At 39.7% G+C, this 26147-nt stretch overlaps 1 protein-coding gene across 1 annotated transcript; it reads left to right on the top strand.

The window, feature by feature from the left end:
- The first annotated feature begins 23381 nt into the window (after positions 1 to 23381).
- On the top strand, positions 23382 to 25438 carry LOC124270764 (desert hedgehog protein B-like). The gene is made up of 3 exons (XM_046705802.1): positions 23382 to 23526; positions 23764 to 24089; positions 24744 to 25438. The coding sequence occupies exons 2-3, from the start codon at positions 23897 to 23899 to the stop codon at positions 25316 to 25318; spliced, it is 768 nt and encodes a 255-aa protein (XP_046561758.1). The 5' UTR covers positions 23382 to 23526; positions 23764 to 23896; the 3' UTR covers positions 25319 to 25438.
- The last annotated feature ends 709 nt before the right edge of the window (positions 25439 to 26147 follow it).

Genomic DNA, 26147 nt, shown 5'->3' with positions numbered 1-26147 from the left:
ACTAAGGTGGACAACTTGTGACTTTCCATCACCTTTGACCTTTCTCGCACAAGCCTCTGATCAAGGACGTAACGAATGAGTGTTGTTGTGCGATGCTTTCCGCATACCATAGTGGCGAGCAACTTATTGGTGCCAATAAGAAACTCTCCGTTTCAGAGTGAGTGAGTGAATATTCCTTAACGTCGCATCAGCAATGTTGCGACGATCTGTTTCAAAGGGGCGGTGGGGTAGCCTAGCGGTTTAAGCGTTCTCTCGTCACGCCGAAGGCCCGAGTACGATTCCGCACATAGGTACAATGTATGAAGCCCCTTTCTGGTGTCCCTCGCCGTGATATTGCTGGAATATTGCTAAAAGCTGCGTAAAACTGAACTCCCTCACTCTGTTTCAGATTTATTACAGTGCCTCTTCAGTGACGGCTGGGCCAGTAACCGGTCTGTTCTACCTCGGGGCTCTCTTCCCCTTTGTAAATACAAGAGTAGGTCAAGATTGTGGATATATATATTCCTGCTCATTAGTATATAGCAGAATAGGCGAAATATGAACTTATATGTTCAAACATTCAGCTGAACTCTACACTCATGTATTAAAGTGTTATAATATGGATGATGGCATTATTCCTAGAAATATTAAGTACATATGTGACATTTTAAAATATATCAATTATATTTAATTGAAAGCAATAGTGTGGTTCTTAAACTCTTCATAAACATTTAAGTAACCTTATCAAGCAGGGAGTAACTTTTCATTGTAGCTATGTTAAAGGTACACGTACATGTACAGAACTGTATTCATAGGTCTACACTGTTAAATATTTCACCCTTTCAATAGTCACTCACTTCAAGACATCCGAGTTCTTTATCTAAGCTCCCAAGCGTGTCACATGTTTTGAGTGGCATTAAAAATCACGTGTAAAGCACAATGACAAATTTATATCGGTAGGCAATTTCTTTATTGCAACTGAGCATTATACAACTCAAGAAACTATCAACCATATAAAAGAAAACGCAAAACATAGTTTAAGTATTTCTGCAATGGGATAATGAGCTGTTTTATACCATCCTCTCTCCACAGAGCGCTGTTCTTGCATTACTCACTGGACTCAGCTTTCTGACGTGGCTGGCGGTCGGTGCCAGTGTTTCCCCGGGGGTGAGACAGACGCCCCTTCTACCCCCTCTCCCAACAGATCACTGCCCAATTGCTGACATGTCGATGTCATATTCAGCGACTTATAACATCACCGTGATGAGCCCTAACTCAACAAACCACACATTCCAGCATTTTACTGGATAACGTATATACTTGTATTTAGGGAGTTCTAATCGTCACATTCAAATCTCTGTGGTACTACTCAGTGCATCGCACAGATCACAGAACGGATGCAGTTCAACAACTTTGGTTACGGAAAACCATTGGACGGAAGCTTGACCCTTGCGAGGAGAGGATGAGATATTAATGTGACCTTCTACCGCTACTCCCTGAGGAGCTGAGAATGTAACCCGAAGGTACATTGATACACTGACTGGAGTAATAATGATATAGTGACATATGGCTGGAATGTAGTGCATTATAGACGCCCATTTCATTGTTATATCATAATCTACACTTTCATTTCTTCCTGCATGTAGGTCGGGACTCGATGCTACAGCCTCTCCTACACTCTGTACCAGTGTTTTGGATTCATCATCGTACTGGTGGTAGGCGTTGTCCTCAGTCTGGTCACAGGTAAACGTCATATAGTATATGAAGAGTTGACTTCTGACACTTGCTACAGGTACCAGCACTTTTCACAGACATATATTTAAATACAATCATTAACTCTTAAAAATATACCATCTTCATTATTTCACACTGAATAAAACCGATCTTTCATAAACTGCTGCATTATCTTTGATGAAAAAAGAGTGGCTAAGCCGCATAAGGTGAGAATATAAATCCAGAAAACAGACAGTATTTAGTTATCCCAAACCTTCATCCAGCCCCAACCCACCCCCAAAAATATGTTTTAATTCAGTGCATAAGATATCTGTGACTTTATTGTAAGTTAAGAAGTAATGTAATACACTATGTGTAGTATACCAACAATATATATAATGTACAGGTAACAACTGTATCACAAATATGTAAATCCTGCAGGTGGAAATAAGGATGGTGTTAACCCTTTCTACGTGAGGAAGTACTTACGGCGTAGAGAACTGGAAGAGGAATACGTGATGGTATGTATCAACGGCTATAGATATAGCTATATAAAATTCATTAAGACTGACAGAGGTTAGAATGAAGAGTTGCTTCATGTTACTATTGGCGAATACTAAAGTAAAGAACAAATGCTGCTTTAAAACCTGTATTGTTCGCGCGTTATTATATGCCATTTTGGTACCTCTGTGAAAGTCTGTCAGTCAACTAGATATGCCTTCAATGATAATGAAACCATTCAAGGCGTTCCCCTGAAATGCATCTTAAGTCTCGAAGTTTGTGTCCAGTGTGCGCGGCTGCTGAGATAGACACATTAATTAATTAATTAATAAATTAATTAATTCATTCATTCATTTATTTTCATTCATTCATTCTGTGATGTTAAGTGCTCAATGGGTTGTCGTTTGTATTACAGACTGACGGAAGCCAGATGCGTGAACGTGACTATATAGATAAACAACCAATAGAAACTTCATTCAAACCCTGAGAACCTTTTGTCAACACAATGTAGGAATGTGGAGACATGCCTGTCACACACAACATATATCGCCATCTTCGAACACATACCACATGCCCTTTAGTTAAACTCAGGATGTTGTGTACAGTTCTCTATTACTAGTTTCACTGAGATGACAAATTCTGCCTGGTTCAGTTCTCAGATGTGTACATATAAATAAAACTTATACAAGAATTCCGGAATTGTCTCTATTTGTTAATCAGACATTTACAGCTCACTAGGTATATGCAATATAATACTTCATGATTTTCGGAGGACTATATCCTCGATTAATGGAAATATATTTGTTACGGTGGATATGAGAAGTGGACAAGAATTTGTTTGGTCTTTTTGGTCTATATTGTACAGTTCTCGCCATTTTGTCGAGAATGTTAATATGTAGTAATGGTTTGAACACATTTAACAAGGTAGAATACCTAATGTCATTCTGTCAGTGTGAGCAGTAATCATGTAATATCATGTGTTGTGCAATAGGTTCTTAAAGGCGCACAGAATGTTGAAAATTGACTCACTCACTCGTGAATCAATTCAGATATTGACTTACTTTTCAGAGGATCCGGATTTTCTCGTGTGAAAGTGAAAAGAGACAGTACAAACAACTATGGTTACACGAAATTCCAATTCCTTGTTCCATAAGAAAACGGTATTTACAAATGAATTTTAATTTTATACTTTAAAAAAAATCGTATTTCTATATTTTATGGCGAGGTTTATGCAGCATGACGTTAACTAAGACTTTACAGACTGCCCCTGTTTGATTAGGTCGTAAAAATGATTTATAATTCATCTTGCGCACTGGTTACACCTGTTGTGTGTTCTTTGCACTTATTAAGTGTATTTTTGTAACGTACAATGTGATGGATATAATATCAAGGCCATACAAGACCGCCAAACCTTTCTAGCGGCCGAGCCTCGTTTTGAGAATTCCACGATTTCCAGATTTCCGTTTGTGAGAACAGAGAGCAGACGTGTTTGCAGGGATTAGAAGGAGCATAGTGCTGCAATATACAAGTGATTAGATGTATCAACTAATACTGATTAACATTTATATGTCCAGTTGAATGAGTTGGTCTCAAAATTATGGACTGGTTATTGTACTAAGTTGCGCAACAGGACGGAACCCAGTCAACCGGGAACAAGACTGTTGTGTAATCAATGTTTCATGACAGAACTGTTCACAAAAATGCCATGTGAAGAGCAACAAATTTACATTTCTATTTCTTCTTGTTCCGAACAAGTCCCAACCTCTCCCATCAGTTTTACTTCTTCTGTTTCCTCATTCATGTTATCATCCGTCTCAGGATATTTCTATGCATCTTTTGACACATGTAGTCCTTCATTCAACACTCTTCCTGCGTGTCCCTTGACCGCCGGATCCTGCTCACCATACTAGGGACCATGGGGACTTACAGTGCCTATGCTACCTGCATGCATCTAGGTTGGATTTACACCATCCCTTAAGCCGCTGGCGAGTGCAGGACAAGTTAGCCATAATTTGAAATAACACAAATGCTCTGATAAATAATCTGATAAGTGTAAATTTACTCTAAAACGAGGATAATAATATACGATACTTGAACCTTTGAGGATACAGCCACCATCAATTGCAGTTGCTAATTTTTAATACCATTCATGAAATACCTTTTATATATTTACAAAACATATTGTTCAAAATGTATCCAATAATTCTCTCCTATAAAAAAACAATTATTAAATAATAATTAACATTATAAAAGATCCTTGATTGTTTGACATTGAAATATTTATCCCTTGTCATGGTAAAATCAATAGTCAAGCAAGACCTGCTTGACCGTGTTTCTTCCATCACAAGGGATGCAAAATGGAGGATCATCGCCTTTTAACAAATATTCATACGTATACCTTGTAAGGCCAATACGACATCGTCGCCTGATGACCTCTTCAAATCTGGACTGACAACCCAAGTAGGGGTAACCGATAGTAGATCTTATTTGATGTAATATATTTATACTTTCTTCTTTCTGTATCAAATCATGGATATAAGATCCAATGATAGCTTCATAATCAGAGTATGGAATAAGAAGATTTGTTGAGAGCTGCAGAACAGCAAAATCGGCCATTGTGTTACCAGAAATGCCACATGGCTGGGTAACCAACAGAGGACCACAGCGTATTGGCCAGTAGCAAGCTCGTTGTACAATTCAATTATTTCAAGTAAAGGTGGATGTTTCTAAGGGAGATTTGTTTTAAAGCCTGAAGGCACGAAAGAGCGTCTGAATAGATTATATATTGTCTATAAGTATATTTAAGAGCTGTTAGTATTGTGTTTGCTTCTGCTGTGAAAACTGAACCTAGAAGATATTGTTTTTGGTCCAATGGCAATAGCACAAGGCACTGCGCCACCATCCTAAGAGAACAAGAGAAGACTTCTTGGTGTACAGATCCTCACAGATAGTCCTATAGAAATCAACATGAAATTAAGTTGACCCGGACATTTAGTAAAACAAGCAAATTTGTGTCTTAACCCCTTTATGCATATGGTCCCTTTTTGGGGACGGGTAATTAAAAAACAACACTATTTCTCTCCTATTGTTGAAGATAGGAACTTGCAGTAAAGACGTGAATGAATTGTTTAGTGGTTGAACCATTTGCATTACTTGTAGAGTTTAAGTTCTTTAAGCATGGCCACTTCCAGAGGCAAGGCAGGTCCCCCGCCAATTCGGCGAAGTGTGAGGTAAGATGATTTTGTTATCGGTCCCTATTTTAGCTATGTAAGTTCATTAGAATGTGTTTTAAACTTTCGTTGTTCAAATAGAAAAATATAATGAAAAAGGTTTGCATTTTTTCCACACTCAATTTTCCGCCAAAGTACATGTACCTTCCCATAAATGGGACAATATGCAGATGAGTGAACTTAAATTAGGTAATTTATTAGGCTTAGGTGGGGGAGATCAACCTCCTAATTCTTAAAATTGACTCTTTTCATTTGAAAGCTTTCATGGAATAAAGCCAAACTGGCTTTTATATGAAACTATGTGTATTAACAAATTGAAAACAGAACATTTCATGAGCATTCTTGATCCCATAAAATGTTTTCTGATGAACTAAACATCATAGTTTACCTGTGTCTCAGCCCATCTCCCACTTCCCCTAACAGCTGTGTAAGGTGGTGTAAGGAGCTGAGGATGTGTGTTGTTTACACAGTGAGACTCACGTGAAACTTACACACTGATTACACAAAAACTGTCTTCTCTGACAAAAAAGTTTCACTTCATCGACATAAGATCAAATAAACAACTTACGTTAAGTATATTCCCGTATTTATGCACATAGGCTTAAACGTTGTGTTACATGTAATGTGAACTGTTAAAGATAATGGAGCGTGATGTAAAACACCATCCACTACCTGTTCATATATTACCGGTCTTTTGTCGCATCCGTGTTCCATGTTATGTCGTAACCGACTTCTGTTAATGACCCTGCTGTCAAGGTCAACCTAACCTGAAGTAATCACCATTACTTCACACGGAGGCCGGCCTTGGTCCCCTCTGATATTGAATAGACTCGCCCAAATCAATGCGAAGATCGACTCAAGTTTATGTTATGTACCATCCGACTCGCCGATTCTGTTTGGGTGTTTATCCAGATGTACAAGTACTCACCACTTGTTCATACACTCAGATGACCCTCCGACATCTTCCTCCGAACCGATAGCCGTCTGATTCACATCATGCTCTTCCTGTCACGTAGAGTTCGGTTTGTAGCTCGCTTCTGGTAGTCAAGTGAAACGTCACATGACCAATGAATGAACCGTTCTGGATAATGTGTTGTTAGCACAGGGGTGGTGATAACTCTGTAAAACAGTCTCGATCGACTTAACAGAAAATCAGAGGGTCACTATCACCCATGGTGTACAGGGCCAGATACAGCTTTTTGAGAAGGGGTGGGGTGGGGGTGCACACTTCATTTTCACGAGAGTTTCAATGGTCATTTAATAAACTTTCAGGACAAAAGGGGGGGGGGGGAGGTGCAGGGGTGCGCCTATGGTGTACCGTGTTGTCAAATAGGAAACACTCATACTTTTCTTGACAAGATCGCGTTATAAAATCATCATTTGCTTTATTTGTATAGAATCGAGACCCCTCTGATCTTACAGATTTGGGCGAATCTGGGGATGTTTTTATTCCAGTCTTTCTGTTTTATTATGGGTTGAAAATTAGGCTTTTTCTGGTAATAATACCTGTCATTACAGTTCCGTGATTACGCATGAAACATGGTACAATGTTACTTTAAGTTAAGGTATATATTAAGATATGCATCCTGGTGGTGTAGAAAGGTGTCTTTAGCAGCGGGTCATTATTCTGTTCCCAAACAGATATCATTTCATGAAAGCAGGGTATGAAATATTTTTTCAGGATCACTAGCCAACCGGGCTAGGAAGTTTTAAAAGTTACTAGCCCGAATGAAACTTACTAGCCAAACTAAATACAGATACAAAACTCTCAAAAGTAGTTATTTATACTTTCTTCCATAAAGTTCAAAGTTAAACATCAACGTTACAAATTGTCAGCACCAGATGATTCAGCACAAATTTCAGGACTGTTTATAGGTGAGGTGAAATTACGTTTAACATCGTGCTTGAGAATATTTCGCTCATATCACGACGTGCATGCGTGTGTATGTGTATGTGCGGCTGCTTGTACTAGCCAAGACTTAAGTTGGTTTCATAGTGCTAGCCCACTGAGATAGTCTTCTGTGAGCCATGTTTTATCGTAAAAGGCAAATAACGGGATCGGGTGGTCAGGCTCGCTGACTTGATTGATACGTCCTCGCAACCAAATTGCGTAGATCGATGTTCGTGCTGTGGATCACTGGATTGTCTGGTTCAGGCACGATCATTTACAGACCACCTCCATATAGTGCGGCGTTAACCAACCAACTAACCAACCAACCATCACCGGCTGTCTAACAGTAACACCAAAATACAGTACTTTTATCCTTCCCCGCGCTTTGCATTATGGGAAATACAAGAACCGGTCGCTCAGTGAGTTTACTGCATCTGAAGCGGTTATTCAGTGTCGCTGATCAACGCAAGTTGTTGTGATTGTACGTGCGCTTCGAGGTAGAAGTGACATATTCCATAAAATAAACAAGTGTTTAGTGTGATGCAAGAGTCACAATTATAACTGGAAAATTTCCCTACGTAAAGTTTTTCTTCTGGTTTCTGAGCAAGACACTAAACCAATGGATGAACACTAGTACTTACAAAGAGTCACGAAAGGACTACATAAAGAGTTTCCTGTGAAGATTAGTATTTATCTTCAGCAACCCATGCACGTGTAGATCGATACTCATGATTTAAATCATTGAACAAGGCCCAATGTGATGTTCATCACCAGTCCAAATTCGATTATTTACAGATCGCTTCTAGACGAATATCACTTAGGGTTCGAGAAAGTGTATTTCTTATTTCATTGGTCATTAAACAAGAAGTCACATGCCAAAAACATTAACAAGGACGTCATCATGAATGGCCAGTCTGACGCAAGACAGTTTAAACCGAAATGCTAAATACCATAATAGTCTCATACACACTATGGCTTCCCAAATGGGAAAATTAGTCATATACAGTACAACTATGAATAGTTTATTGATCTTGATCTTCATCCAGCCATGTTTCATTATTTATCATTTATATCTGATATCAGTAACACCACTTCACATACATGCAGAGAAGCAGAACTACCTGATGTGCCCCCAAAAAACATTCCAGCAAATTTGACCTTTAATTTCCACCTCAAAACTTTAAACACTTCCTTCAGATAAAGGAATTTTAGTGGGAAAGTCGGAGTCACATTACAAATTACCTTCAATTACCGCCACTCAAGACCTTTTCAGATTTTGGTCAAAGATAAATAGCAAGTACAAAGTTCTAAGTTGTTCTTACATAGGGTAAATGCTAAACAAATTCCCAGTGATAAATGAAATCCCGGACACAAGTCCCTACAAGTGCAGCAGTGTGTGACGACAGAGGTTATTGGAGTTTCGTGGCACCTGTGAAGAGCCACCTCCTCATGGTGGGTGCTGGGTAACGCTTAGCGCTCTTCAACACCCCGTTGTGGACCCGAGGGTATATTTGGTCCACCAACCCGTTTGCCGTGGGTTGCGCCCCTGTGTCGGTGGACGAAGGGATTCTGGTGGTTGAGGGCACTGGTTCCAGGAACAGTGTTCCTTTGCCCAACACACCTCTTCGGCCCTGACTTCACCTGGACGTGTAAATAGACCTGGAAGGCAGTTAATATACGTATGGTTGTATATGCTCGTGTCGTTTGTTCTTTTGTCCTAGCCTACTGGATTGCCAAGCTATGGCTATTTAGATGTTAATTTACCAAGAGGATCTCACAAATTATTAACTGTATTTGTATATTGAACATTTCAGGTGAAGGTATATTTCCTTAAATGCCATCTCAAAGAAACAACAGACGTTTTGCCATTGGCCACGTTTGGCATCGACCATGATAATGTAGCCCACAACAGACCAAACGCTCAGAATGGAAATGTTTCCCCATGTGAATAAGAGTCCTTTACGACGTATGCTCGCTAATGCACATAGGGTATTCAGTTACTCCGAAACTGAAAGCTCAGTCTTCATCCCGAGTGACGAGGTCTCTGTTCAGATTCCAACAAGATCCCCGAAGGCCTAGAACTGTTACGCAATATGTTCATCTAACAGTATGGATTGATTTACACTGGTAATATCTTGCTTTTAAAAGGTCCAAATTGGTACCACCATATAGCTGGAATATTGCTGAATGTGGCGTAAAACTAAACTCACTCACTCACTCGAAATGTGTCACCAAATGTATTGCATGAAACTCGCATTGACAGGCTATCCATGTTTTGTGCAAAGACATTTCTTTAATGACAACATGGGTATAAGACGCCACTTATCGTTCTGCAAAGTCACCTTGAAATGGCTACTGTTCAGTGTCGTCATGTATTGCAAAGCCTTGTCCGCATTCGACCAATTCACACAGCGTCACAGTGTACGTAATATGGCATAAGTAGCACAAAGTCCGTGATTCCTTCTCTCCGTTTGCAACAGTTCAGCTCTTCAGCGGCGACAGAAAGACCATGAACTATCTCCTCATTGGCGACAATGTCATTGTGATGGATGTAAATCAGGAAATAGCCTCCAGTGATGCACATCGAATGCTGTAGAAACTGGATGAGGAGTATGTCAATTATGTCATAATCGAAACGGAAAATGGACAGAGATCAACTCTAAGCATGGGGTATGTTTTTCTGGACAGAATGGGTAATGTAACGTTAGAAGATTACTTCTACCGCTCTGAAATGTCAAACAAGACATTAGTCCGACCAAGGTCATGTCTTTGAAACAAGAAGTAATGACAGAAAGGTTGTCACGTATGTAATAGAGATGACTGTGACAAATCAAAAACAAATTAATCAACTGTCATTGTATGCTTTTGAGAAATACAGAGACACGTCTTCAATCTTATTAGGTTATTAATTAATTTTGTTCTGGGGAATAATAGGTAACATCAAACTGATGACATTAGCCCAGTGGGGAATCCATATGGATTCTATTAATTTAGTCTATGAACAAGGAACAGCTAAAATGGATCATGCTTTCAGGCTGTGTCTCTCAGCTAATCGTAATCGATCTTCTCAGTGACTGGTCGATGCTCATCTTTCCTGCACTGGTTTGCATCGTCCAGACATGATTGGTTCGTGGTCTCCATCATGGAGCTGAATTATGACAACAATATTCACCAACTCTAGCATTAACCGTGACATAATGTCTTTACATAAGTTATCTCAAGCAAACAATAGGCAGCTGACAAGTCAAGTTAAGTTCTTTCGTCGGCTATTGGTCAAAGTGTACAGAAGACACACTCAAAGCGGAAGCCAGAAGACAATGTATGACACACAAACCCCTTTCCCAGAACACTCGCAACTGGGCCTCCATGCTGAAACAACCAACGATATGTCTAAAATTCTCTGGTTTTATTTTTCTAAAATTCGTTTTGTGTCTGACGGTTAACGCAAGCTCATTCAGACGAAGGCAACACCTTCTGTTTCCAACACTTTGTGTTCGATTAATACAGCAGGCTCTGCTTTTAGCAGTCATTTCTTATGATGAGTGAGATGGTGTTGTCGCTATAATGCTCATGGTTATAGAAAGCTTTGTTTATCTACCGTACTAATGCTACCTGGTTTTCCTCATTTGAATCTAATGTACTATTAAATACATTTAATTTGTATATCTGTTTGTTCCAAGTTTGATTCTAAGCCTTCATTGCATTATTGTGAAAGGTCTTGTAGCTAAATTTGTATATACTGCCAACTCTCCCCAAAGGAAAGCAGATGATATGGGAACTTTGGCATTAAGAGTATATTTGATTAAATCGTACACTGACATTTTCAATACCCTTGTGTTCCACACGCCCCCATAATTCCCATCCATAACATAAACCAGGCACATGCTTTGCCTGAAAGGAGTGATGTATAAGGTCAAATGCGATATTAGGATTTTAATACTAGTATACATTGAAGACTTCGGTGGATAAATCGAGGCTAGTTATTCTGGCGATGACGTTTATATCAACCACGTGATTATCTGGTTGTTCTAGGACTACCATGCGGCATCAGTATAAATACTTACTCTCTGAAGCAACTTGATATACGCGAACACCTGGTGTCGTCAGTGATGTTCATCATTGTACGTGCAGATTCTTACAGTTTACACATCGGTTTTTCGATTTATACCACAATTCTCTGGATAAAAATCATTTCCGTTGTATCACAGCATGTAGGCTTTTGAATAATAGCTAGAACGGGTACAGTGCTACCTAACCTTAACCCAGGTGAAAGCGGTCTGTCAGGCCAAAAGGAAGCAGCTACAGTAGCCCCAGACGACAGGATCAGGAACTTTGTTCAGGATGTCGGTCGCTTCACCTCGACTAGTTTGCGCATGGATTGTAGCAGTGGAAACATATTGTAAGGACAGATTACCTGTGAGTGACATTCCTATTCAGCGTTTGCCAGTGTCTGATTTAATTAATAGTGTTTGAATGTTTTTTCACAATACATGCTTACATATAGTCCCTTTTTTTCTTTTAAATATTTGTCTCGAACACATGGTACTTTCGCGCGCTGTTAGTGACTCACAAACAGGCCTGGTATCACTACTTACTGATATGACGTGCCCAATTCCCGGAATCGCTCATTTCCTGGGTAAGGGCAAGAGTGTTGCCCAATCCCTGTGAATGGCCGGTGGCCTGCTCAGCCTCGCAGACTGGCCTGCTAATCCCAGGGAGTGAACAGGATTAACGACCGCCCATTCCTTGGGACTGGATGATAACATACACAAGCTTCTTGATTGCATTCATGTGCTGTGAACTTTGCTTGACTAAATTTTCAATTTTGAGACCTCTTAGTGAGTGAGTGAGTGAGTTAAGATTTTAAGTCACATCGGCAATATTTCAGCCATATCGTGACTAAAGCAAGTTATAAATATATCAACAATTTAAGTGAAATTATAAAATTCTGCCAACGAAGGACAGTAAAATAACTAGATTATCATAGATATATAAACTCTGTCAAAAAAGAAACGCAACCCCTGTCCTCAGATATGAAAAATTCGTTTGAATGAAGTTATTGCTTCCAAACTAAATTTTATTCGAATGTATTGAAATGATACACGTAATTAATGAAGATTACCATCCAAACAACTGCATTTGTACGCATAAGTGTATTTTATTGCTTATTCCGTCACAACGCATGAAATGACCCTCATGGTGACTTCGCACAAAAAAAACACATGCAAATCATGAAAATGGCAGTTAATGTAGGGGTGTATAAAAGCCGATGTGCTTCCGTATTATATTCATTCATTTGTCGCCGAAAAGCTGTGTTAAAAATGCCACGATTGAGTGCTGCCGACCGGAAATATCGCCATTGGTCGTGTTCAAGCCGGAGAAAGTTTTGGAACTGTTGCACGGCACCTAAATGTTCACAAAACAACGATATCCCGACTTTGGAGCCGCTACAACAACTTCAATTTGACCAACGATCGCCCGAGAAGTGGAAGGCCAAGAATCACGACCCCCCTTCAAGATCGGTACATCCGGGTCCATCACCTGCGTAATCGGCATGCCCTACCAACCGTGACTGCCACACAAATACCAGGTTTGAGGAGAGTGTCAGCTCAAACGATTAGGAACCGTCTGAAAGAAGCGGGTTTACGTGCCTGTAGACCAGTTGTTGGACCTGTACTACGCCCCTACATCGACGCCGACGACTCAGGTGGTGCAACAACGTAAGGATACGGACTTTACAAAACTGGAGGCGAATCTGGTTTTCTGATGAATCACGTTTTCTTTTGCAACGTCACGACGGAAGACAGCGTCTGTATAGGAGACGTCATAAACGTTTTGCGCCCATCTGCGTCCGACAGGTGGACAGATTTGGCGGAGAAAGCGTCATGGTTTGGGGAACCATCTCATACAACCAGAAATCAGACTTGGTGATCGTTCCAGGGAACCTGACAGCCCAACGTTACATCAACCACGTGTTAGAGCTTCACCTTCTCCCCATTATTGACCAACAGACACAGATTTTTCAACGGGACAACGCCCGGCCTCATACTGCACGTGCAACAATGAACTTTCTGCAGAATTCCAACGTCAATGTCTTGCCATGACCCTCTAAATCACCAGACCTCAACCCTATTGAACACCTGTGGGATACTCTGGATCGACGCGTACGTCAACGTCAGCCGCCGCCACAGACGCTGCAACGGCTCGCCGTTGCACTGCAGGAGGAGTGGAGAGCCATTCCCCAGGAAAGAATCCGGCGTCTTATCCGTTCTTGTCCAAGGAGATGCCGTGCAGTGATTGCAGCACGTGGTGCTCATACGAGATACTGAGAAAGACGCCCCCCTGGTGACAAACTGGTGTCTGTGAGATGACTTTTGAAATGACAATTTTAAACATGCCCATCTGGGTTATTATTCTGCCAAATTTCAGACTTCTGTCTTAAATAATAAAAATGCCGTGTCGTCCTAAAACTTCAGATCAAAATCTCTAAAATACAGGGGTTGCGTTTCTTTTTTGACAGAGTTTATGTAAAACTAGTAATTGAATCTAAAACATTTTAACTATAGGGGACAACACTTGAGACCTCTTAAATTCAGGAGGGCAGTAGATGTGATATTTGAACTAGTGGATATTTTTACAACATTTGGGGCGCCTTGGATCTTACATAGTGACAACTTTGTTGAATTTGTTGCTGATGTGATTAATGAAATACAGTTAAATTTAGTTAAAATCTGGCCGAGTTTATCTACTGTGCACGGAAAGGTTAGGCATACGCAAAGCCAAGGAAATGTAGAACGGGCCAAGGAAGTGTAGAACGGGCAAATGGCAATATTGAAATTTAAAACATGTTGAGGTGCTGGATGCGAGAAAATGAAAGTACAATATGGACTATTGAATTAAAGTTTATCTAATTTCAAAAGAACACCGCTTTCCACAGAGTAAAGAAATTATATCCCTATGTTGCTCTTTTTGGACAAGAACATGTTCTACATAGGTGTTTCATCAGCTTTGTAAACGTAAAACGGACCCTACACCTAACTTGTATACTGTGGGATCCCTGCACTTGTAAGACGAAATATATTATTTCGTTCCCTGTTTAAACAAAATCAGTAAATTTGTTTATTTATTGGCGCACATTGCCTGGCAGGAGTTCCGCATGAGTGTAGCATGAGTCAGCACGTGCACTTTTAAATATAGAATTGCAGAATTAGTCATCCAGCGTTACATGATAACATATTCCGGTTATCTAAAAGTGTCATATTTGTTTGAAAACATGATAGGAAAGTGTGCTAGATCTTCGACACACCTGCTACATTCCCCCAACATTACTTCATTCTGTTGCAGTCAGCAGGTAGGTCACACATGCTTCATAGTGTTGACATTTTCTAACATAAATACATGTCAAATCTGATGAAATCCTATGTTGAAGTATGGTCACCACTTCATTATCATTCAAGGAATAGATGGGCTGTGAACTGAATGAATCAAATATTCTGATAGAGACCAGGGATCAGTTTCCTCCACGCAGTCACATTTAAACTACATGATGGCAGCATGTACATAATCTCTCTGCGAGGTGATTCAGCGAGTGAAACAGTGAGCAGCCACCCATTCGTACCATTTCATTACATTCACCCAAGTCACCGAGTCTGATCAGCTGATCCATTACACTTCCTCTCACACCCATTATGGGTTCCTGCGGACCTGCACTTTAACACTTCAAAACGTGAAATAACCAGTGTAAATTATCTTACGAATGAGCAGGCTATGAGAAAATGAATAAATTGTCAAGTGATTCCTAGCATTTTAATGGCTACCAGGCAATACGTTTTGCGTTTGTATTTCTATAAATCCGATAAATTCGTCCATGTCCACTTGTGGACTTTATTGGTTGATTTAACGTTACTGTTAGTGCGTCTATTCAAATATAAAAGGGCATTTTCAGTGTGTAAACCAGGTTTTACGTGTATACTTCCATAGTCATCAAACCATATTAAAAAACAATTTTTAGTGATAATCTCGCCAATGTTTAAGTCTACACAGCGACTGGGTCTTATTTGAATCTTATTTTATCAGTTACAGCAGAAGGATGCGGCTACTCACATATGCTGCTGTCTTTGTCCTGATTGTTGTCAGGGAAACCAGATGTCAGGGAAATCAGAGGCGAGATGTTTATCGTGCACGATGGATAAGTGATGTAGAGCTAAAGTGATGTTTGAACAAGAATTCAGTTCTAAATGGGCGCCTGATCTTCGTATGACAATTGTAGACATTTCAGCTTTAAAGAAAAATGGTTCAGGTTGAACACACCATGAATTAAAGAGTACAAAGGAAAGCGAATTCACTCGCACACTGCAAGTTGCAACAGTTACTCTTTTTTGATTAGTATAGATTATTGACGCAAATATTAATATGCTGATTTGCACACCACTGCATCAAATTAGTACATATATTAATATGTGAATAGTTAAATGTGTTGATATGCTTAAACCTCAACTTTTCTGTTCAGTAAAGTTCAATAACAGAAACTGTGGAGTCAACGAGATCTGTGTCACCAACGCGTCTGGTGAACGATGTGAATGCATGTTTGGTTATATCAAGACCAACGGAAACATTTTCTGCCAACGTACGTCAGTTTGAAACCCTACTGACATAGCCCCTTTTTAATGTTTGTTTACCCTTCATTTGGCTTTTCCGAAGTTTTCAGTAATGTTTCAGTTTCAAATGTTCAGTAATGTATATAGCTTCATAATCTGGTTTGACATTTGACTTATCATGAGGTACATTAGACTTAGTAACGTGAATTCCTTTTGTTTTGCTTTAGCGTCATACACTGAGCGGCCTCTCGACAAGATTATTCACGTAAACCGTTTAAAAGGTAAGATGGTAAATCACTAAGTATTAAATGAGTGACTGTGTTGTCGCCACTCCTAAAATGATTTACCTTATATCATCAGCAGCCCTATGTGATGCAGGTCATAGACTTGCAGACAAACCTACAAACCTAAAGTTTGCCTAAGAACACGATCCCATTTGATGCGCCTCAGTTCACTTAGCCAGCCAACTTACTAAATGCAGCTAACGATGTATACAGACTATCCCGTAATAGATTGTGGATTAATTGTAGTGTGACAGTACCTAAACTATCCACACCAGTACCTCATTCATATATACTAAGCAGCAAAAGAAACGTCCGTTTGGAATTTTCCTTCGCAGATACGGATAACTGTAAACTCATTTAATGTTTTGATTGTATATTTTTGACAACATTTCCAACTTTACCTTAGCAAAGACATTCCTTCCCAAACTCAGAATGGAACCAGGAAATGGTCTCAAAAACTCAACCTGGTCTCGGAGATGGTAAGGAGTTCTCCATGTTTTTCATGCCACTCATGCTGCACGTGCTGTTCACAAGGTCCAGCCCTATAAAATTCACCCCCAAACCTGGTTGAAACATTCACATTACAACTTCAGCAGGATGCCGCGACTCACAACAGCTCAGGGGAACCAGCAGCTAGGAAGGCTTGAAGCTGCCCACACCGCACAAGCCGTTGCCAATCCCTTTCAGGTCACCGTTCGGACCATCTGCAGGCTACTGCAACGTTTCCGGGCCACCAACACCACAAATGATCGCCCCCGTACAGGAAGACCAAGGGTGACCACAAGACGACAAGACCGCCATGTTGTGCGACAACGTGTACAGGATCCCTTCATGCAGGCATCTAAAACAGCACGCCAGACAGTGGAAACACACTGAAGACCAATCAGTACTTATACAGTACGCCGACGTCTTAACAGCGGGAACCTCCATTGCCGTAGACCTTACCGTGGACCTATTCTCACCCCCCGTCATCGGCGTGAACGTCTATAGTTTGTCCTACAACACCAAAAAATGGCGATACAGGCAATGGAGATCTGTTCTGTTCACAGATGAGAGTCGGTACTGCGTATCAACTGCAGATGGCAGAACAAGAATGTGGCGACGACCAATGTGTTATGGAAAGAGACTCATGGGGAGGTGCAAGCATCATGGTATGGGGTTTGATTAGGCCTGAACCAGAGAGTGGGTCCTATGGTGTTCCAAGACCTTGGTCCAGGGAGAGGAGGCGGCATCACAGCGGTGCACTACATCGACCAAGCTCTGAGACGCCACGTCATACTACATTTCGCACGTCACTCGAACAACATTTTCCAGCATGATAACGCCCAGGCCCATACTGCCAGAGCTACACGGACATCCTACATCAGAACGATGTCAACATTATGAGTGGCCTGCCCTTAGTCCTGATTTAAACCCAATTGAACAACTTTAGGATGAAATTCAGAGGAGACTGAATAATGTCATACCAAGGCCGAACACAGCCGATTTATTGCGCCAGGCCTTTCTCAGAGTGTGGTTCCCAGTGCCAATGGCCTTCATCAATCGATTGGTGCACTCCATGCATAGACGCTGTGCTGCAGTTATTGCCGCTCGCGGGGATCACACTAGATATTATAGTCAAGAGTCTGAATGGACTGCAAAATTTCACATAATGTCTTGAAATTGTGCTGAGGTATTCATTGATGTGTCAAGATATTGTACACAAAAAGAAATATTGATCCGCTTATTATGTCTATTATGTCCATTTCTGTAATGATTTGATTACAGTGCCTATCTAAGTTTGAATTCGTACTGACGTTTTTTTGGCCGCTAAGTATTCTTTTATGCTTAGTATTACATAACAGTACATGAATCTAATTGTCACGTAAATGAATCCAAATTGTTTGATATCAACATCATCGTTTGTATCGTTAACGCTAACCTTGTTTCCATGTTTGAATTATTGTCCTCAGGAGTTTAACATGAACTTTTCGAGGGTGATATAAAGCTGAATCCTGATCAAAAACGAGCAATCAACGTGTACCAAGACCTTTTCAAATGGAATATACTTGGCAAAAGAAACGAACCATCATTTATAACTAATTTAACTGACAGCCTACCCAACATCCCCATACAGTACTGGCGTCTTCCGGTGCCTGTTGCGTTCTCACCTGATGTTCCAGGTAAGATCGGTGACCTCTGCACACACCCATCGGAATGTTTTTCCAACAATAACAATCTATTATCCACTTCTTTATGACATTTCAGGACTTCTGTTTGTTTTGTATCCTTCTACTGTAATATCAAGACTATGATTACATAGCCAGAAAGCAATGCAAGTACAAAGGGTCGCAAGTCGTTCATCGTTGACTATAGGCTTACTACATTCTCCACCTCTTCTCCCGAATTGCATGAAGGATTCAGCTCAGATTTTGTGTGTATGCTTCTGAAATAAGTCCAAACTGCATTTTAAATATGGCCACCAGGTAGTCATTTTGCGCTTAATGACAATGTAATCTTCTCCGAACTGAATGGCAACAGACATAAAAATTGGTAACTGATCTCCATATGTAACTCCAGGTTACTTTGAAGCATCTTGATCGGAAATAAAATATTGCAAAATGCACAAAATTATGCATCATTCTTCCTTAACGTTTTCAGATCAGAAACCATTAGATCAGCGAATCTGAAACAGGTTTGTTCCCATCAATGATGAAACCTTACTGTAATTTTCGACATGGCCGACACACTATCCATATTGGAAATGCTCTTCAGATACTAGTGCTCATGTCAAGCACATATTCCTGTACCTCTGGCCAAATGTTCCTGGCATGACTCATGTCTGTTTGTAATATCCCTGATTTTGACAATTTGTATTTGACCAACTTATGGGCTAACAGAAGCGACGATCTAGTTCAGTGTCTCTAATAGTCAAGTAGAATTCACACCATGAAAAGTCTAATATTTGACAGACCAACACAAAATGTTTGTAATTGTTTTCACTGACAAGAAACCGTTTTAAACATCACAGCATTAATTGTTTAAAGGTCACATGCAACACAAAACACAACTTTTCAGATTCTGATACTTTCGGTATGGACTTACAATAACAAATTATCAAAAATGCAAATTCAACAGTACTTATAAGGTTGAAAAATAACGCAATGAAAAAAACCCTGCCAAATCGGAGTTCAAAGATTCACTAATTTCACTTCAGCGCTGGGGTGAAAAGTGGTTTCAACAGCTGTGCTGCGCTACGCCCATAGCGCATGCGCAGTGATTAGGTTCGCGCGGCTTGAACAGGGAAGGCGACTCGTAAAAACACAGCAAGTAATGCGTGCAAGGATTATCGTTGGGGTCGAAGTTGGAGAACAAAAGAAGTTTCTTGTGATTACAAGCATCTTTGGTCTGCAGTAAGAAAAATACACTGGTCCCATACTTTTTCCTATATGTTTTCACATCTTGCCTTTTGGGGGTTGACAGATTTTCAAACCAAGTTTTCAAAAAAATGTAGCATTAGAAATACTAATTTCTTTGTTAAAAATTGCTCAGATTGAAAACTGAAATGTTTTAATACATGTCTATGGAAACATAGAAAAACATGTTAATTATATAATGTTTTATTGACACCTATGTGTCTGCCTGCCTGTCTGCTAATGACAATATGCAATACACAACTTCAATCATTGACCACATGCAATTTGAACTTAACACCTATCAGGCTATACATCACAAACAAAATACATTGATTTATGGCTCGTGCACTTGAGTTCTATCTCTGTCACATTATGTAATTACACAGACAGGCAGGTGTTATACTTGTACACATGGCATGTTATTATGTCTGTGGGTTACAAACAAACTGCATCCATGTTTCTCGGATGACTGGATCGGACGGAAACCGGTGCAAACTCAGATTGTCAGTGTCAAGTCCTGCTTTGTACTTAAACGAACGACAGTTTCCAGCCACGCAGTAGTTCACCATCTCAGTATTTGTTGATTGGGATCGAACGCAAATGCAGAAAAAATGAGCATGTATTTACAAAACCCAACATCTCTATATAGACACACACAATGAGCCCTCAGCGTATCTGCAAATGAACCAGCCAATGAAAGCCTTCGTTACACTTGAGTGCACACCCACCCGCTCTCACTGGGTTCGGTATCCCGGCTGCTTCGTTTCGAGGGAAGTAAACCCCAAGTACCAAATATTGCACTTTTGATTTGCGATTGAACGCTTATAATTTTTTTATTTGTTTTTTTCATAATCAGCAATGTATATTATATATCATGAATAAGTGATAATAGTGTTTTAATTATGTTTGTTTTTTTTTGGTTGCATGTGACCTTTGAAGAAAGTATTTTGGTAAATATTAATAATGCCACTTGTAAGGCCAAAATGTCAACTGTCAGAAATCTGCCAAAATCAAGTATCACTACTTTCTACTTATTTTCTACAAGAACCTCCTTGGACATTTCCATTCAGCTTTTGAGCTCCACTTGATGTGAAATAAAATCCATGCAAATCAGGAACATGCACCACCAATTCGTAATACTTATAATGAAGGACCGTCAGATAGTATTTGAGACGAGTGTAATTAATACCATGTGGATTCCTAAAAACCACAACAGACAAGCAATTCTCGCACACATTTGATTACCAAACGCGGTTGCCATAACTATAGTTACGTATCTTTCTTCCGAGGTTCAAGTGGTATCAGTCACTCCTTAAAATACTTTCGTTGAACAACTGATAATTCCAATGATTCTACGGCCTGCTTAAAATCCAAGTCTACACGCCATGGATGTTCTGCAATCACAACTTGCGTAAAATGAACCTGAAAGGCATATTTATGTTAACCGGAAAAATATCATTCGAGCATTTTATTTCTCTTAAGATTTCAAAGAGCACCATCCGACCCACCATCCGAAAAGCTAGGGTGGAAATATTCAAAGTCAAAGTGTAGCTTTCAAAACAAAGTGGACATTCCTGAATGAGACAAAAGTTATGCCCGATGCAATTCATTGTTGTGTCTTATACCATTGAACTAGACAATTGACTTGCCCTAGCATGGGTTTTGACGTGTTAGTATGTGTCCATCTTTTTGCAAGAACCTGGCATCATCACTGCTTCAAAAAGACATGTTCATATGAGACAAGAGACTCATAAATATTCTGCTTTCTTTTGAGTTTTCTTCTGAATGTTATGTTTTATATTCATTCATTAAAGCGTACATCTTTGTTGGCTACAGTTTGATTAAGGTTTTCGTGGTCTTGGTAATCCCACTCTACATATATGTCAGTCTTCAAGCTTGTCATATCTTCTGTTGAGCACATGCCCTCGAGTGTAACATTTAGATAGTACAGACAATGGTTCGGATCAGTATAATACCTTAGTAGTCTATGAAGCTGCATGCACTGTAAGTCCCCATGGTCCCCATCTACCTTCCGTTGTTGGCGACTTATGGCCTGTTTTTATATTGTATTGTCTTCGTAAATATATAATAGTTTTAGATTTACATGCTAGTTTTACACACCATCTGTGATACTCTACTCTAGTTTAAACTTTCGACGACTGGTTGTTTAACAACTCGTATTTATTTCTTTTACACAACCTTACTCGTCGCTTTATGGCTGAAATATTGACGAGGTGACGTTAAATTTTAGCTCACTCACTCATTGAAGCTGCATGCGACCAGGCTAAATGTTGGTACAGTTATGTTGATCGGTATTCATTAGTAACTTACAAATATACCTGTTCATTACCTTGTCGACACTTTCTCGAGAATGTTTTGATTCCTGCTTATTGTTAGATTCGGTTCGTGGCGACTTTTTGACTATGGACATCGAAGGTAACGCATTCTTTCGTCCGTATAATGATGGTGACATTGATTACATAATGGTACGGAAAGGTCACGGGTAAGAATTGACAAGCAATGATTATTTTCTTCACGCAACACAAACAATAATAAATTATATTGACGTCGATTAACGTTTAAATAAGTGAAATCAAATTCACGTGTAACATTAAAATGCTTTTACTACTGAATTTTTAGAATCAAGCATGATGTTCACATGTACAATTAATTTGTCATGACTGCCTAAAATTGCATGTTTATCCAGGTCATTGCACATATAAAATCCAAGGAAACTCATCACAGTACCAGCGGGGCTGTGTTAATTCAGTCGAATACTGCCCCCATGGTTCCTAATGTGGTGGCCTAATATTAGTTGTTTGTGATATTTGATATGTATAAAACTATGGCTGATATATTGCTGGTTGTGTGAAATGCGTAGTTGATGTCACTGTAACTGCTAAAGGCACAATGTCATTTTCGACTATATTTTGGCCTATATTATATATATTGGGGCATATGCACTCACTTTAGCTAAATATTGATGCAATAAAAGACTTATTATCCCTTACGACTTACCTGAAACCGATAATTTAATCTTCGAGGTGAACATTTGGCGAACAGCTTCCATACAGAGGACATTATATGGAATATATGGAATGTACACACTTGCTCTGTACATCGAAAACTGTCGCACGCGGTGTTTGCCGAATTGGTTTCAAGTTGTGCGAAGGATATTCGTAAAGAGCGCTCCAAGGGACATAACTCTATGGGGTTCGCTTTAAAAAATGTTCGGCCGGTAGAGTGCGCGAAAGTCGATTTCATGCAACGTTGCATTAAATCATTCGAACTTTTTAATTTAATATTGTAATCTAAATGCGTATTTTAAAAATAAATTATATGGTAGCTTCCCTGAGGGCTGATAGTATTATTCAGAGAAATGCATTCAGTGTGGTCTGATATAGTGCCTTTAAATAACTTACTCAAACCCAGAGTGAAGTGATTTAACTGTGAAAAGCAATTTTGATCTCGTGAATGCCACGCCGAAAAATGACATTGTTATCGGAATTTCACGAAATAGATTTCATCACACAGTCACCTTGGGTTTGGTAAAACAAAACAGACAACAGCAGAGAACGACCTCTTTCTGGAAGTCCATGAGTGAAATCACGTTGGCAAGATTATAACGTGCAGTTCGGTTTCAGACGGCACATTTGAAGCCCTCGGTATCTCCAATATATAACGCCAGCATTAAATCTGCCCATGACGTCCAGCAATTTTGCCTGTTGATGAATAAATATACGCCACCATGTTCTCCAGGTGTTGGTCTTATGTCGGTCGACAAGGGGGGGGATGCAGGAGGTTGCCGTTGATGACGCCTCGGTGATAGAGATACGATAGCGCACCTGTTCTTTCACGCACTTGGGATGTGGCATGAACAAAACAGGGCTGATCGGGATGTGTATATTACTCTACACCCTCTCAACATGGAAGCTGGTACGTTACATTCAGTTTCATGCGAATGTCTTATACCGAAGCTCAGAGACTACATCATTATGTCAACTCACGTCTTAATATATTGATTTTGCAGTTCCTTAAACTGTCTTTTTTTAAAAATATATGTTGAAACATTAAAAACGTACATCTGCACGAGCCATAAACACATAAAAAATTAGGTTATCATGAAAAGTTGCACATGCTAAACAATTTGCTATTCATTCTGTTTTATTACAGGGGCAGCTGTCAATTTCCACCGGTATCACCTGTATGAAACACGGGATATACTTTACCTTAATAGTTCCAACGTCAAAAACTATACAGGACATCATCTGCCGACTCTTCCGCCAGGTTTACTCAAGTCACTGATATGGAGAAATATATGTTTTCTCATGGCGACTGTTCTGATTTGACATATGACATCTGTTCCCTACTCCACATTGGACCATATGCTTACTCTAAAAATGGCGAACCTGTCTTTTCTCCTTTGACATGGAGAGGTCCATGGGGAACAGATATCCAACACGACATGAATGTACTAGCGTGCATATATGCTTTGCATTGTATGTGCCTTAACAAGATATAATTGTTGCAGACTCATCAGCAAGGCTTAATGTCACAACATAAAAAACTGTAATGTCTGTCACACCCACGAGGAGAGAAAAATGGGATGATGGTAGTGTTCATTGTGTTATAACAGAGAGAGTGACAAGTAAAAGTTGGGCTAAATACCTCACATAATATTTATAAGCAAAGCATAAGTGATTTACATAGTGGCAGCAGTTAAAATACGTAAAGTTATCCGAAATAACGGATATCTCGATGTATATCATCATAAAATGCCACTCAAAGAAGTTATACCTATTACAATGATGTGCAGATGAAAATAATGATTTTCATTAATATTACCTCAAGGTACTGTTCTTATACGGGACAGGGGAGGTGAATATTCTATGTGACTTTGTAACATAAACATCTTGTACTGACAAAAGCGTATGATTGATGTTTCACGACAAATGTGCGAAAGTGTCTTGATTACCCTTGTGGCAAATGAAACAAGTTATTCTTCACACTCGAATCACAATGTAATACACTAAACATGGATGAGAATTGAGATGTAATACACACTGCACTCACAGAATAAAATCAAGACGTAATACACTGAAGATTCAAAGATATATGATACCATTTTGAAATAATTACTGATTATACTTCAGATGTAGCGGAATACCACTTCACTGGCTGTTTTCCACCATCATCCGTGGTTCAGATGGAGAATGGCAGGTCCAAAACCATTGGGGAGTTGATGATAGGTGATACAGTGATGGTCATGGACGAGGAAGGTCGGGTTTCCTTCAGTGATGTCAACCTGATGATGCATAAACTGGACCGAACACCCGTAGAGTACATAATACTTGAAATAGAAGATGGCCTTACACTGACAATGAGCAAGGAGCATGTGGTTTTTGTGAGCTCAGTTTGGAGCTTTTCAGCAGAGACCCGCATGGCGTCAAAGGTTGAGATCGGCGATTATCTTTTCCGCCCGGAGCTGACGAATGGATCGTTTGTTCCTGTGAAAGTGACAGCAATTAGAAAGCAAGTCATCACAGGGGCATATGCACCGACGACTCTGGCAGGAAACATTGTCGTGGACGGGCACCTTGCGTCATCCTCTGGGATCAGAATCTGGCACATGGCTTCTTTCTTCCTTGGCGGATCAGGTACCACATGTACAATACCATATTTGGAAAATCACTCCAAGAACCCGCCCCAGGCTTTCATTGGTCACTGAGAGCCTTTGTGTCGCTCTACTGTCGCATTGTTGACGACAAGCTTTGTGATGATCTCTTGAACGTGTGAGATTTTGTATGTATTCATAAAACATAAAGCCACGAGCATGAGCATAAAATCACTTGCTTTGTTGTTTTGTTCATGTTTAACCCTGTGTGTTGACGTTAACCTAAATATATTGGTCTTGCTGTTGATTATGATTCCGCAATACACTGGCCATGATGCCTATGCCTTTTATGGAAATATAAATTATCACTTATCACAAAAAATTACATTAATCTGGTGATTTGAAAAATAGACCAGATTGTCATTATTTCCAGATGAAAGACATGTTAGTACTGTTGCTAACAAAGCTGAATTACTAACACTGGTTGCATCCAATTTTACATCGAAACAACCCATTGATGTTACGTTATTGCTATGACGACCTCATTCTGTTTGCATCAATATTTAATGCTTTATATAATGCTTGTTTCTTAACAAATTAGATTCATCTTCATATGTACACTCAGCACACGGAAGTAGTCTTACCTCATGCTTACATTGAGAGTAAGGTCTGTGGGTGTTAGCTTGTGTCAGATTCCTGAGATTAAGTAACACTAGAAAATGTGGAAACGGTTCACAGTTTTTACCAGCAGCTAACAGTAAGCAATCAATCACAGGAATCAAAGCCCCAACAATTGTGACAATGATTGCTGATTAAAGGAAAAATGATAAAAAAAAATACAAACCTCTCAACTAAGCAACGGTACAGTCAATATTGATAAAGATAGCTAACAATTCTCTATGACAAGACTATCGACAAGATGCATCGACGTCCAATTAAGTCG

The sequence above is a fragment of the Haliotis rubra genome, unplaced genomic scaffold (assembly GCF_003918875.1).
Source record: "Haliotis rubra isolate DU_JTF1 unplaced genomic scaffold, ASM391887v1 Scf1545, whole genome shotgun sequence".
NCBI lineage: Eukaryota > Metazoa > Mollusca > Gastropoda > Lepetellida > Haliotidae > Haliotis > Haliotis rubra.
Note: the sequence above shows the minus strand (reverse complement) of the source record. Positions and strands in the feature narration are given on the sequence as shown.

Bases quoted from the DNA above. Each gene is read 5' to 3' on its own strand.
- LOC124270764 (XM_046705802.1), top strand. From the start codon at position 23,897: ATGGAGAAATATATGTTTTCTCATGGCGACTGTTCTGATTTGACATAT. The intron at 24,090-24,743 runs GTATGTGCCTTA...ATTATACTTCAG, and splicing joins GTGCATATATGCTTTGCATT to ATGTAGCGGAATACCACTTC.